At 40.1% G+C, this 12,510-nt stretch overlaps 1 protein-coding gene across 2 annotated transcripts in view; it reads left to right on the forward strand.

Annotated features, from left to right (window-relative positions):
- Positions 1–9,430, forward strand: part of trrap (transformation/transcription domain-associated protein) — a 103,756-nt gene extending 94,326 nt beyond the window's left edge. For both annotated transcript variants that reach the window (XM_088323149.1, XM_088323148.1), the window contains 6 exons: positions 653–878; positions 1,030–1,247; positions 1,318–1,502; positions 2,900–3,103; positions 4,240–4,434; positions 9,049–9,430. In XM_088323149.1, coding sequence (XP_088179275.1) covers positions 653–878; positions 1,030–1,247; positions 1,318–1,502; positions 2,900–3,103; positions 4,240–4,434; positions 9,049–9,333 — 1,313 coding nt within the window. In that variant the 3' untranslated portion in view covers positions 9,334–9,430. The remainder of the gene's footprint in view (positions 1–652; positions 879–1,029; positions 1,248–1,317; positions 1,503–2,899; positions 3,104–4,239; positions 4,435–9,048) is intronic.
- Positions 9,431–12,510: the final 3,080 nt, after the last annotated feature.

Here is a 12,510-nt window from a genome sequence, read left to right on the forward strand (position 1 = left end):
CTTTAATTGTTGGACTGGCCACACAAGCAGCTTGAACAGAGGCTGCAATGATAAATTGAGCCAGAAGATAGCGTCAGCAAGTAGAATATTTTGAATTTACGGACACCAGCTTTAAGGATTATTAATCCTCCTTTTGAAGCAATAATAATCCCTACAAATTTACTCACAGCAAGACAGACTATGTAGAAGACAGATATTCTGGGTGAACAAGTTTGTTTTTTAACAAAATTATTTCTTAGTTCTTCAATAAATTCAGTGTTGCTTATTCTACATAGCAGTATGCTTTATAAAAATGTCCCTGTCCTATAATTGTCAAACGCCTTTCACAAATTGAAATGATCAAAAAATATGCGGACAATATAAGTTGACAGGTATGCCGTTTCAAAAATGTACAATTCCTGTCAACAATCTCCAACATAAGATACTCATGTCACCTAGTGGCTGATAATGACCGAAACAAAAATCAGCCACAATTATACGACACACTAGAGAAAATGATGCAATTCATTAAAACGTATTCTATTAAACCGCATACATATTTATATATATTTGTGCACATATATGCAAAAAATGACATTGAGTGAGATTTGTCTTGCTCTTATGTAAGCGAGTTTGAGTTTTCACTGTTCTCGTTTGTGCCCCCACCGGCCAGACTTTGATTTCAGTGTACCCGGATCCATGAAGCTTCATAATCTGATCTCCAAACTCAAGAAGTGGATCAAAATCCTGGAGGCCAAGACCAAGCAGCTGCCCAAGTTCTTCCTCATTGAAGAAAAGTGCCGCTTCCTCAGCAACTTTTCGGCTCAGACGGCCGAGGTGGAGATCCCTGGCGAGTTCCTCATGCCCAAACCTACTCACTACTACATCAAGATCGCTAGGTAAAAATGTTGTCCATTTTCAGGTTTTACTCTTACCTCGCAGGCTGGTATTTTGTAAGCCTTGCCCCTCAAAAATGCATACAAGTGGAGTTCCTCAAGGTTCAATCTTTGGCCCAGTGCTTTTTTTAACTTCAGTTTCTGTTCCGTCCAGATTTATGCCCCGAGTGGAGATTGTTCAGAAGCACAACACAGCAGCACGCCGCCTCTACATTCGCGGCCACAACGGAAAGATCTACCCGTACCTGGTGATGAACGACGCCTGCCTGACGGAATCTCGGCGCGAGGAGCGAGTCCTGCAGCTCTTGCGACTCCTCAACCCTTGTCTGGAGAAGAGAAAGGAGACCACCAAAAGGCATCTCTTCTTCACCGGTAGGAAGCTATTTTTAGGTCCTTTTTTCAGCCGATACATTTTTCACCTTCTCGTCGTTTTTTTTCCTAGTGCCGAGAGTGGTGGCAGTGTCTCCACAGATGCGATTAGTGGAGGACAACCCTTCGTCTCTGTCACTGGTCGAAATCTACAAGCAGCGTTGCGCCAAGAAGGGCATTGAGCACGACAATCCCATTTCAAGATATTATGACAGACTGGCCACGGTGCAGGCCAGGGGCACGCAGGCTAGCCACCAGGTAGAAATATATCTTTTTTTAAAATGATTCCATTTTTTATGACGTGGAGATTTGTTCTTGGGTTCCCTAGCTTTTGCCCTTTCCTACCATTAGTAACGAATGTTGTTTAATGATTACAGGAAAGATGCTACGTGAAGATACTTTAACAAATATGACACTGTTTAACATGTACAGTACACTCCCAGGATACATCATTTATCTGTTCTGAGAAGGGCATGGTAAGGGAAAATTGCCATATACACCTATGGTAATAAGCTAATGTGTTCTGAACACCCAGTACCACAGATAAAAATAATATCTTGTAAGTTCAACTTACGTGTAATTTGTATATGATTGAATAACTAAAATATACAGTAGAAATAAAGGGATTTTTTATTATCTTTAGTGTGACATAAGTTGAGCTGGTCAAGTGGGGTAGCAGGTGGATGCAGCGTCAAGTCATGTTTATTTGTACATGGGTGGTTAAAATTGAAATCATGGTACAACAGCAGCTTGCGAATGTAGCATTTTATGTTGCTTTAAATTTGATTTTCACAAAGTTTGTTATGATTTTGCTTCTACCATTAGCTTTACTGACAGCTATGGCGAATAGATACAGTATACAATAACAAAATTCTATATAGTATTATGAATACCATTATAAATGAAATTTAATGTCAAGGATACATTAAATTGATGGTGTGATGTGACTTAAGCTAGTTGAGTGAAGTAGCAGGTAGATGCAGACTGCAGGAGAAACAGTGGATAAAAGAATGAAATTGATTTTAAAACTTGTGAGGATTCTTAGATTTATTCTCTTTAACTGGCTCTTAATTTTTAATAATCGTCCTAATTGTCGATTTGCTAAGAAATTTGCTATACCCAAAGTAACAGATGCCTGTGTTTTCTTCATATTTCTTAATGATTGAAAGCTTCATTTCCATGGTTATGCTTTTTCTTATTCCTTTAGCATCTCGAAGAAATACAGTACAAAAATCAAATATTTCATGTACTGCCATAATTGAAAAGTCTTTATGAAGCACACAAGATTCTAAACCAAAAGAAAAAGGCATTATGGGAAGTAATTCATCCAACGGTATATTGGCTTTTCTCTGATGCCGTGTCGCAAACCGGCATAAGGCTTACCACATACAAACGCCGCAAGTTTTTGGGCCTGTAAAATAATTTGTCGTGGGAAATGCTGCAAAGAGGGTTCATTAATGCTTGCGCTCCACACTGTAAGGTGAAAAAGGCAGCGTCGCTGTATCCCGGGGGTCCACTGTACAATCATTTCAGATCACATACCAACATAAGTTGCTTTTTTGTGAACCATCGAAGGCTACGGCGGTCAAAGATTCTGGTGTTATTCTCTCTGTCGAAAGTCAAGAAAATAAATGCGGTTGTTTTTTGTTCGCCAGGTCCTGCGCGACATCCTGAAAGAAGTCCAGGGCAACATGGTTCCACGCAGCATGTTGAAGGAGTGGGCCCTCCACACCTTCCCCAACGCCACCGACTACTGGACCTTCCGCAAGATGTTCACCATCCAATTGGCGCTCATCGGACTGGCCGAGTTCATGCTGCACCTCAACCGACTCAACCCCGAGATGCTGCAGATCGCACAGGTTAGGACGGCGGTCTGATTCGGGGTTTTGCTTCTCCTCCGGTTCCTCAAACGTCAGATGTTTTCCCCTTTCTCAAGGTTGATTTAATACACAGCCAGACGCTTATACGGCTGCGTGGAGATGGCCGTTCCCGTCTTTATGACTCATCCTTCTCTCCCGTGACATTCGCATTAACGCCTATCACTCAGTCGGGCGGCTGCTAGAAATGCGAGCCGGAGCTTTAAGTGCCGTCCTACGCGCGCCAACGTTTCAATTTTGCCGCTCGGGACCCTCCCACACATTTTATTGCCACTATCAAAGATCGTCTTGTCAGTCGAGACGCCCCTCCCCTCCGATCCTAATCGCCCTTTTCTGACGGGCGTTCTCCCGGGCAGCTAAGCGATGCTATTACGTTATACCTGAATCTTATTGGATGGGGGGGTGCCACGTCGCATTTTTATGGCTTGGAGATCAGTTAGGCTTTACACCTGTTTATCCAAGTCGGGAATGTCTTTTTTTTTAATGTTCAAAACTCATTTGAAAAGGGACAAGGTGTATTTAGCGTCTCCTGGTGCTTAAAATAAAACGGCAAAAATACTTCAACTATAATCTAAGCATGCTTAATGTTTTGCATGGCCTGTAATCAATGTCCACAATCGATTCGTAATCCTTGCACTAATAGAAATTCCATAGTGCCCCGGTTATGCACCTGTCCTGATGACGGAACATAGGAGAATGCCGTACAAACTAATGCCATGCTTCGTTAATCACGTGGGAAGAAAAGATGGCAAAGCCAACAGACAGCACCATTTGGGTCATTTTGAAGCAGAGTTGAGAAAAAAATGGCAACAATTTCCAGCATTTACAATCACCTTATCCAAAATGTAAGCTCTTGAAAACACCACATTAAAACTCCTGTACAAACACCGTTGGTGTTCCCTAACATTGGAGTTTGTAGAACGCTCGATCTCCAGGAGCTAACCAGGGTTGGGCCTTCTAAGAACTTTGGTACCCCGCAGTACAGTTTGTAAAATATTTTTAACAGAGGAATAAATAGAATAATCGTTACTTTTCATTGACAGATGTCCAAAATGATAATTTCTGCTTTATTCACATCACTTCGCCCCCTTTGAACGCCTCCGATCGTTTCTTTTCAGGACACGGGCAAGCTGAACGTGTCCTACTTCCGCTTGGACATAAACGACGCGACGGGCGACCTGGACGCCAACCGTCCCGTTCCTTTCCGCCTGACGCCAAACATCTCGGAGTTCCTCAGCACAATCGGCGTGTCGGGACCACTCACCGCGTCCATGATCGCCGTAGCCCGATGCTTCGCGCAGCCCAACTTTAAGGTGAGTTGTGACAGAGATGCGTGTTAGGGTTGGACAACCCATTCCTTCAGAGCCGCATGACCAGCATCGCTAACAAGCTCATAAATTGAAATCAGCTAAATTGCGGGAGAAAAAACAAAGAATGCAGGAAATGTGGCCCTCAAAGACTGGACTGCCCACCTCTGTGTTTTGGGGTTATTCCGAAAAATCCACAACAGACGGAATCTGTGTAGAAACCTTTTATTTTATAATACTTTATAATTCAATGAAATCAAACGAACAAAAGCTTTTCTCAAGGCCCAGGCATTCATTTAAGAATTTTTCCGTGGAGTAGGCAAACCCCTAATTTTTAATTAAAACTCAAATGTTTTCTCTCTCTCAGCTCAAACGTACATTTATAATGCATTTTTATTGGCTAAAAAGAAATCAAAGTTCACGAGCTTTGAGTATATTATCATATTTGTGCAATGATTAGTCCAAAAATATTGCAAATTACTATGCAACAGGATTTAAAGCTAGGTCGTGACAGCCAGAGCACTGAATCTGAACCACAAATGATATCAATACGGAAAGGCGTTTGGTTGTATCTTATGATCACACTATTTTTAGTCACAGTACCAGAAACAAATGTTAGAAAACAGTAAACAAAGTGGTCTTGAAAGATAAAAGCAAAACAAGTGGAAACATTTTTGAGCGTATTTAATGAATCAGACTTTAAAGGACATTAGATAAATACATATTTAATGACCTTCAAAGTCCGATTCGTCATGTTTTTTTTCCCAGAATGACTGTTTTCTACATTCCCCAACATTCATCCCTGGTACAGTGTGATCTTGAGACAAAAGCTACAGTTCTTTATAGATCACCTCTACCAAAGCTGGTCTAAAGTAGGGATCTTTCACATTTTTGTTACTAATAAGCACAAAGAGCATCCAGTGTCATGTGCATTTCTAAATATAATTTTATATATATATATATATATATATATACTGGACTGTCTCAGAAAATTAGAATATTGTAATAAAGTTCTTTATTTTCTGTAATGCAATTAAAAAAACAAAAATGTCATACATTCTGGATTCATTACACATCAACTGAACTATTTCAAGCCTTTTATTATTGCTGATTTTGGCTTACAGCTGAAAAAAACTCAAAAATCCTATCTCAAAATATTAGAATATCATGAAAAAGTATACAAGTAGGCTATTCAACTAATCACCTGAATCATCTAATTAACTCGAAACACCTTGCGAGGGTTTCCTGAGCCTTAAAAACACTCAGCTTGGTTCAGTAAACTAAATCACAAGTATGGGGAAGACTGCTGATCTGACTGCTGTCCAGAGGACCATCATTGATACTCTCCTGATGGAGGGTAAGACACAAAAAGAAATTTCTCAAAGAGCAGGCTGTTCACAGAGTGCAGTTTCAAAGCATATCCACAAAAAGTCTGTTGGAAGGGAAAAATGTGGCCGGAAACGCTGCACAACCAAGAGAGATGACCGCAGCCTTAACAAAATTGTGAAGAAGAGCCGCTTCCAGAATTTGAGGGAGCTTCAAAGACAGTGGGCTGAAGCTGGAGTCCAGGAATCAAAAGCCACAGTTCACAGACGTGTCCGGGAAATGGGCTACAATAGCCGTATTCCCATGGTCAAGCCACTTCTGAACTCAAGACAACGGAAGAAGCGTCTGACTTGGGCTTTGGAGAAGAAGCACTGGACAGTTGCAGAGTGGTCCAAAGTCCTCTTTTCAGACCAAAGCAAGTTTTGCATTTCATTTGGAAGTCAAGGCACCAGAGTCTGGAGAAAGGCTGGAGAAGAGCAAAATCCAAGTTGCTTGAAATCCAGTGTGAAGTTCCCACAGTCAGCAATGGTTTGGGGAGCCATGTCAGCTGCTGGTGTTGGTCCACTGTGTTTCATCAAGTCCAGAGCAAATGCAACTGTGTACCAAGAGATTTTAGAGCACTACATGCTTCCATCTGCTGAAAAGCTCTATGGAGATGAGGATTTCATTTTCCAGCATGATCTGGCACCTGCCCACAGTGCCAAAACCACCAGTAACTGGTGCACTGACCATGGCATCATTGGCCTGCTAATTCCCCTGACCTGAACCCCATCGAGAATTTGTGGGGTATAGTTAAGAAGAAGATGAAAGACACCAGACCTACAAATGCAAATGAGCTGAAGGCCGCTATCGAAGCATCCTGGGCATCAATAACACTTCAGCAATGCCACAGGCTGATTGCCTCCATGCCACGCCGGATTGATGCAGTAATCTGTGCAAAAGGATTCCCAACCAAGTACTGAGTGCATCAATGGACATTTTCAAATGTTTGATTTAGTTTTGCTGTTATAAAATTATTTTTTTTACTTGGTCTGAGGAAGTATTCTAATATTTTGAGATAGGATTTTTGAGTTTTTTTCAGCTGTAAGCCAAAATCAGCAATATTCAAATAATAAAAGGCTTGAAATAATTCAGTTGATGTGTAATGAATCCAGAATGTATGACATTTTTGTTTTTTTAATTGCATTACAGAAAATAAAGAACTTTATCACAATATTCTAATTTTCTGAGACAGTCCAGTATATACCTGGTGGGAGGTGGCTAGAGTCATTTCTGATTGATTCAGAGGAGGGGATTCCCAGCTGGCTAGCTCAACCCAACTGAGGTGTTCATTAGGTGACCAAACCCCCCAATTCCAACCCCTAATGCTGAACGCCAAGCAGGGAGGCAAAGTCTTAGGTATGACTCGGTCAAGGCTTGAACCACAACCTCCCAGTCTCGGGGCGGGCGCCATACCCCCAAGGCCACCGAGCTGGTATTTCTAAAATAAGAACTTGTTATTACCAGGTTAAATATTGGAAGTAAGGTTACGTACTCATCCCCTCCATTTATTTTTACGAGTGAGACGTTTTCAGAACAGGTCTGCAAGCACCTTAGCAATCCTTTTGGGTGGAGCACAATTTTGTTGGAGACATCTGGTTTAGTGTTTAGGATTTGGCACTCACCACCATGACCTGGCTTTGATTCCCATTGCATTGCTATTCTTCAATCGATCAATCATTGCACAAATATACAGTAAACACGAGAAAATACAGTACTAGCTTCAGGGCTGTTTAACCAATCGGTAGGCAGTTCATGTAGCAAGACTGTGAAACATAAACCCTGCATTACTGTATTTACAATAAACCCCAGGGGACAGCAACCCTGCCTACATCATTTTCATTTTGTGGTGTGGTATTCATCCCACTATACACTTTAACAATTTCAGTACCAAATGATTTTAAAAAATCAAGTCATGTATATTTGTGACGCTCTTGATCTCAAGAAGTCTCAAAGGGCTGCACAGACATCGTGCCATTCATCCTTACATATCAAAGATGGATTTTGTCATATAAACTACTAGTCTCATTGATATACGTCACAGAATTTCTTTATGCTGTGACATAAATAAATTTTCTGAATTATTTCCCACTTTAGTCTTAGCAGACTGTTTTTCATGGTTATTGTGCTTTTGCTTCTCCCCTTAGCATCACTGCAACATTGTAATGCTTGACGCATTAGACTACCACTTAACTTAAAAACACTTACTGATTTTTCAATTTGAGACTAGTATTTTTTTCTACGGCTGCTTTATTTCAACATAAGATAAAAAGTCTTTGTGCTTGAATATAACACTAACGAATGCATTCATTTGTTTTTGCCGTTTCTGCTTTTAAAGATTGTGAAAACGGGTTGTGCTTGGCATGTATGTAGGCAAACCATATAATACTGTATTGTTATTTTGTCGTCTTTATGAAGCACATGAAAATGAGAACTGAATGGAGAGAGTAGCTTTGTGGGAGGTAGTTTAGCCAATTGACATCTCCATGATGTAGTGATACAAATCCATAGCAGACTAACATCTTACGGACGTAACTCTATATAGGAACAAACGATGCAAACTTAAAATATTTTGGGGAGGGGTGTGATATAATTTGTTTTTGATGTTGTATAGTGGGATAAATGCTGTAACGAGAGGTTGAAAAACATCTTATTCCACACCATACGGTTGGGGTCTACAACAACTAAGAATAGAGCTGATCATGTCAACTGGCAGTAAGTTTGAGGTCTAAATATAACTTGAAAAATCCATAACACTGAAATGATCAGATTACTCTGAGCTGCTTCTCTTATATCAGGGGTGAGCAAACTATGGCCCACAAGCCACATGCAGCCCAGCCCTCGAAACGAAACTGGTCAAAATATCATGACAATATTAAATTAATTGACACAAAAAACGTTTTTTTATCACAACTTTCTCCCCATTGTCCCTTTGTGTGTCTACAACAAATATACTACAAAAAAACAATATAAAATGTAATGTTTAAAAACAGGGTCCACGTATATTATTTTGCTTTCATTCTGATAAAAGAAATGTTACTACACAGATACGACCAATATTCTACTGTGAAAATACTGCAGAAATTGCCCTAACGGTACTAATATATAATACAATACTAATACTACAAAAGTAAATATTAAATAAAGTGCTTAAAACATGGACCTGATATATTATCTTACTTTCAAAACGAGTTGGATGAACTGATCGTGACAGAGCCCTTGGCCAAACGGAGTAACCCGTAGTTTCCCTACCAGGTGGACGGCATCCTGAAGGCGGTCCTGCGGGACGAGATCATCGCCTGGCACAAGAAGACGCAAGAGGACACGACCGTGCCTCTGTCCCCGGCGGGCCAGCCGGAGAACATGGACTCTCAGCAACTGGTGTCGCTGGTCCAGAAGGCCGTGACGGCCATCATGACTCGCTTGCACAACCTGGCCCAGTTCGAGGGAGGAGAAAGCAAAGTCAACACATTGGTGGCCGCCGCCAACAGCCTGGACAATTTGTGCCGCATGGACCCGGCCTGGCATCCGTGGCTATAAAGACAAAAATGGGACTGCCGATATTATGGTTTAAAACAGGCTCTCATTTGTTGTACATCGTAAGCTTTTTCCTTTTTTGTAATAAAACAAAAGTTTTTGTGACACATATTCCCATTTCTTACCTTAAAAAGACTAGTTTTGTGGGTTTAAATCAGTCTAAATCAACAATTTGACCCAAATTTTGTAGGTTCATAAATTGAGTTTAAAATAAAATAGCCCTTTTTTGTTTTTGCAAAATAAAGACTGAATTTTGTGTCATTTTGTTAAAACAATATAATTAGAAAGTGTGAATTTATAATTAGCATGGTCTAAAATGGTTACATTTATTGTTATTACAAAGTAAGGTCCATTTTTTTCTACAATATTTCTGTGTTTATAAGCAGCACAATTGTAGAGGGTTTCAAATAAATAGCCCAGTTTTTTATTATTAGAAAATAAAAATGAATTATTGGAAAAGTAATCTCGCATAATACCATTTTTTGTGTTTACATATTTAGAAGGTTTCAAATGAAATAGCACTTTTTTATTTTGTACAATAGGACCCAATTTTTGTAGCTTTACACACACAAAATGCCCAATCCAATTATTTGGTGGATTGATGAGAAAAAGATTGGATTTGGGGTTTAGCAGTAATTTTTAACAAAACTAGGAGGCTGTATATCGGATTGCAATGTTTTAACCTAACATTCGCTGCCACAGACAGTTCTGGTCATCAAAATTTCATTTGAACTGGGCAAAGTGAAAAAGCTACGAAAAAATTGTCGATTAGCCATCACGTGCACTAATTGTGTTACCGTTCTCACTGTCACGCACTTTTAAAGATGTCAAAATTGCATTTTAAGTAAGTGGCGGTGAAGAAGAGACTCCTCTTTTTTAGATTTTTAAAGATAGATAGATAGATAGATAGATACTTTGTTCATCCCCGAAGGGAAATTCACATTTCCAGCAGCATCCCTGAGCTGAGAACAATCGAGAACAATCGAAAATAACACGGGAGCTGCTGGAGTGGCTGCCATTCGTGACGGCGCCGGAAGAAAAGATTCAATTTGAATCATTTACAAACAAACAAACAATTGAATCATGTACAAACAAACAAAATATTCATGTTTCAATAAGTGGAGTGTTAATAAAATATTTCTGATACTGATATAACCAGATAAAACTAATTTTAAGTTACCTGTCCAAATGAATGTTGTGCCATCTCACCTTTCCCACTCTCTCTCCTGCAGTTGACTTGCTGCTGCTCGCTCCTGAAACTAATATGGTCATAACAGAACAATAATAAGCAGTGATCTCCATCTGCGCCTTGTCCTCCCGTTCTCTTTACGACCTGTCATAATCGCGGTGAAGGACACTCTCTTGGTGCTATTGTGATCATAACTCGACGCCTGAAAACGAGCACATTCTGGTCCGGCGCCGACATTTAAAAACCCAAATGGCGCCGGAACACGTAGAATTTTCACCTGCAATAACTTTTGGGGTCAATTCTCGCTCGAAGACCAAATTTAAAAGCAGGGTTCTTTTAGGAAAATGCTTGAATTTGGATGCGTTTTCGAGGATTGAAAAGCGCGTGCATTTTGCGTGATGTGCTTGTCAAATGCTTGAAATGGTTTCCATGTTTCTCGCCAAGTCTGCTTTAAAATCACGAAGACAATGCCTTCTGGTGGCTTCGCTTTGCCATTGCATTTTTTCTTCCTTAGTTTTTAACGGCAGCTGGCATTAGTTTGTGCGGCATCGCCCTCCTACAGGACAGGTGCCTGCTACACCTTAACAGGGCACTATGAATTGTGTATTAGTGCAAGAATTATGTATCAATCATGGACATTTATTTTATTCGACATACAAAAAGTAAAAGTAGAATTTCCCAGTGAGAAATTGTAATGGGAAAAAGTTACTGCAAATGAAAATGTAAGCTACAGTGGAACCTTGGTTCTCGACCATAATCCGTTCCAGAACCCTGTTCGAGAACCGATTTGTTCAATCACCGAAATCATTTTTCCCATTAGAAATAATGTAAATCGTTTTAATCCGTTCCAACACCCTGAATGTTTACCATGAATGTTTAACGTAAACATGAAGCTAACCCAGGCTAATCGTACGTTCGAGTTAACGTAATCTTCCGTGCGAAAGATTACGCTAACATGAACGTGTAAAAATTAAAAAAAATCAGGTCGTTTACAAGTCATTTAGCACCACAAGTGGCTAGCGCTTCATTGGAAAGGGGGCTCTGTTCCAACACCCTGAATTTTGGGCTAAATTCCAACACCCTGAATGTTTACCTAAATGTTCAACGTAATCATAGAGCTAACCCAGGCTAATCGTACGTTCGCGTTATCGTAATCTTCCGTATGAAAGATTACGCTAACACGAACGTGTAAAAAAAAAAAAAGATAAAGAAAAGAATTATGAATAGAATTTCTTACCTTTGTGGTGGTCAGCAGAAGGCGCAGGCATGATCGGAAACTCGCACATCTCTTTAATATTTAGCTATTATGTCTTTCTTAAAGGCAATAGTTGTACGAAAAACTTTTCTTTTTTCGCCTGTCCTTCTTCGGAGGCATAGTTAGGGGCTAAAACACTTCGTTCACCGATATTAAAAGCGAAAGCAAAAAGAGGCAAGTGCGCACGTGATAACAGTTGGTCACGAGGGTTGGGGGCGATCTACACCCGTACGCCGCTCAGCATCGCACCCTAGCGTACGCACTCACGCATTACCGGCTTTCGAACTCCGAATTTTTGACCGAACAGCGAAGCAAGAATTTCTTAATTTTTGTTTGAACACCGATTTGTTCGAACTGAGAGGCGTTCGAAAACCGAGGTTCCACTGTACATATTACTGTCAATTTTACACAACACCAATATGGTGAGAGATTTGGCTCAAATACCAATGTATTTGCAACTCACTCAACATCTTAAAATCATATGCCTTGATAAATGCATTAGCTGGATCAGGGGTCAGGAATCTATGGTTTAGGAGCCATACACAGCTCATTTCATGAGTGCATCTGACTCAGAGAAAATACATCTTTTACTGTATGGTTACATGCAAATTGTAGCACTTGCCAAGAAAAAAAACACCAACCAATCACAGGGTTCTGTCAAGTGTATATATATATATATATATATATATATATATATATATATATATATAGGGCATAGTCTCAATTACAGTTTACA

The sequence above is a fragment of the Urocampus carinirostris genome, chromosome 19 (genome assembly GCF_059441175.1).
Source record: "Urocampus carinirostris isolate Australia breed hairy pipefish chromosome 19, RoL_Ucar_1.0, whole genome shotgun sequence".
NCBI classification, from domain to species: domain Eukaryota; kingdom Metazoa; phylum Chordata; class Actinopteri; order Syngnathiformes; family Syngnathidae; genus Urocampus; species Urocampus carinirostris.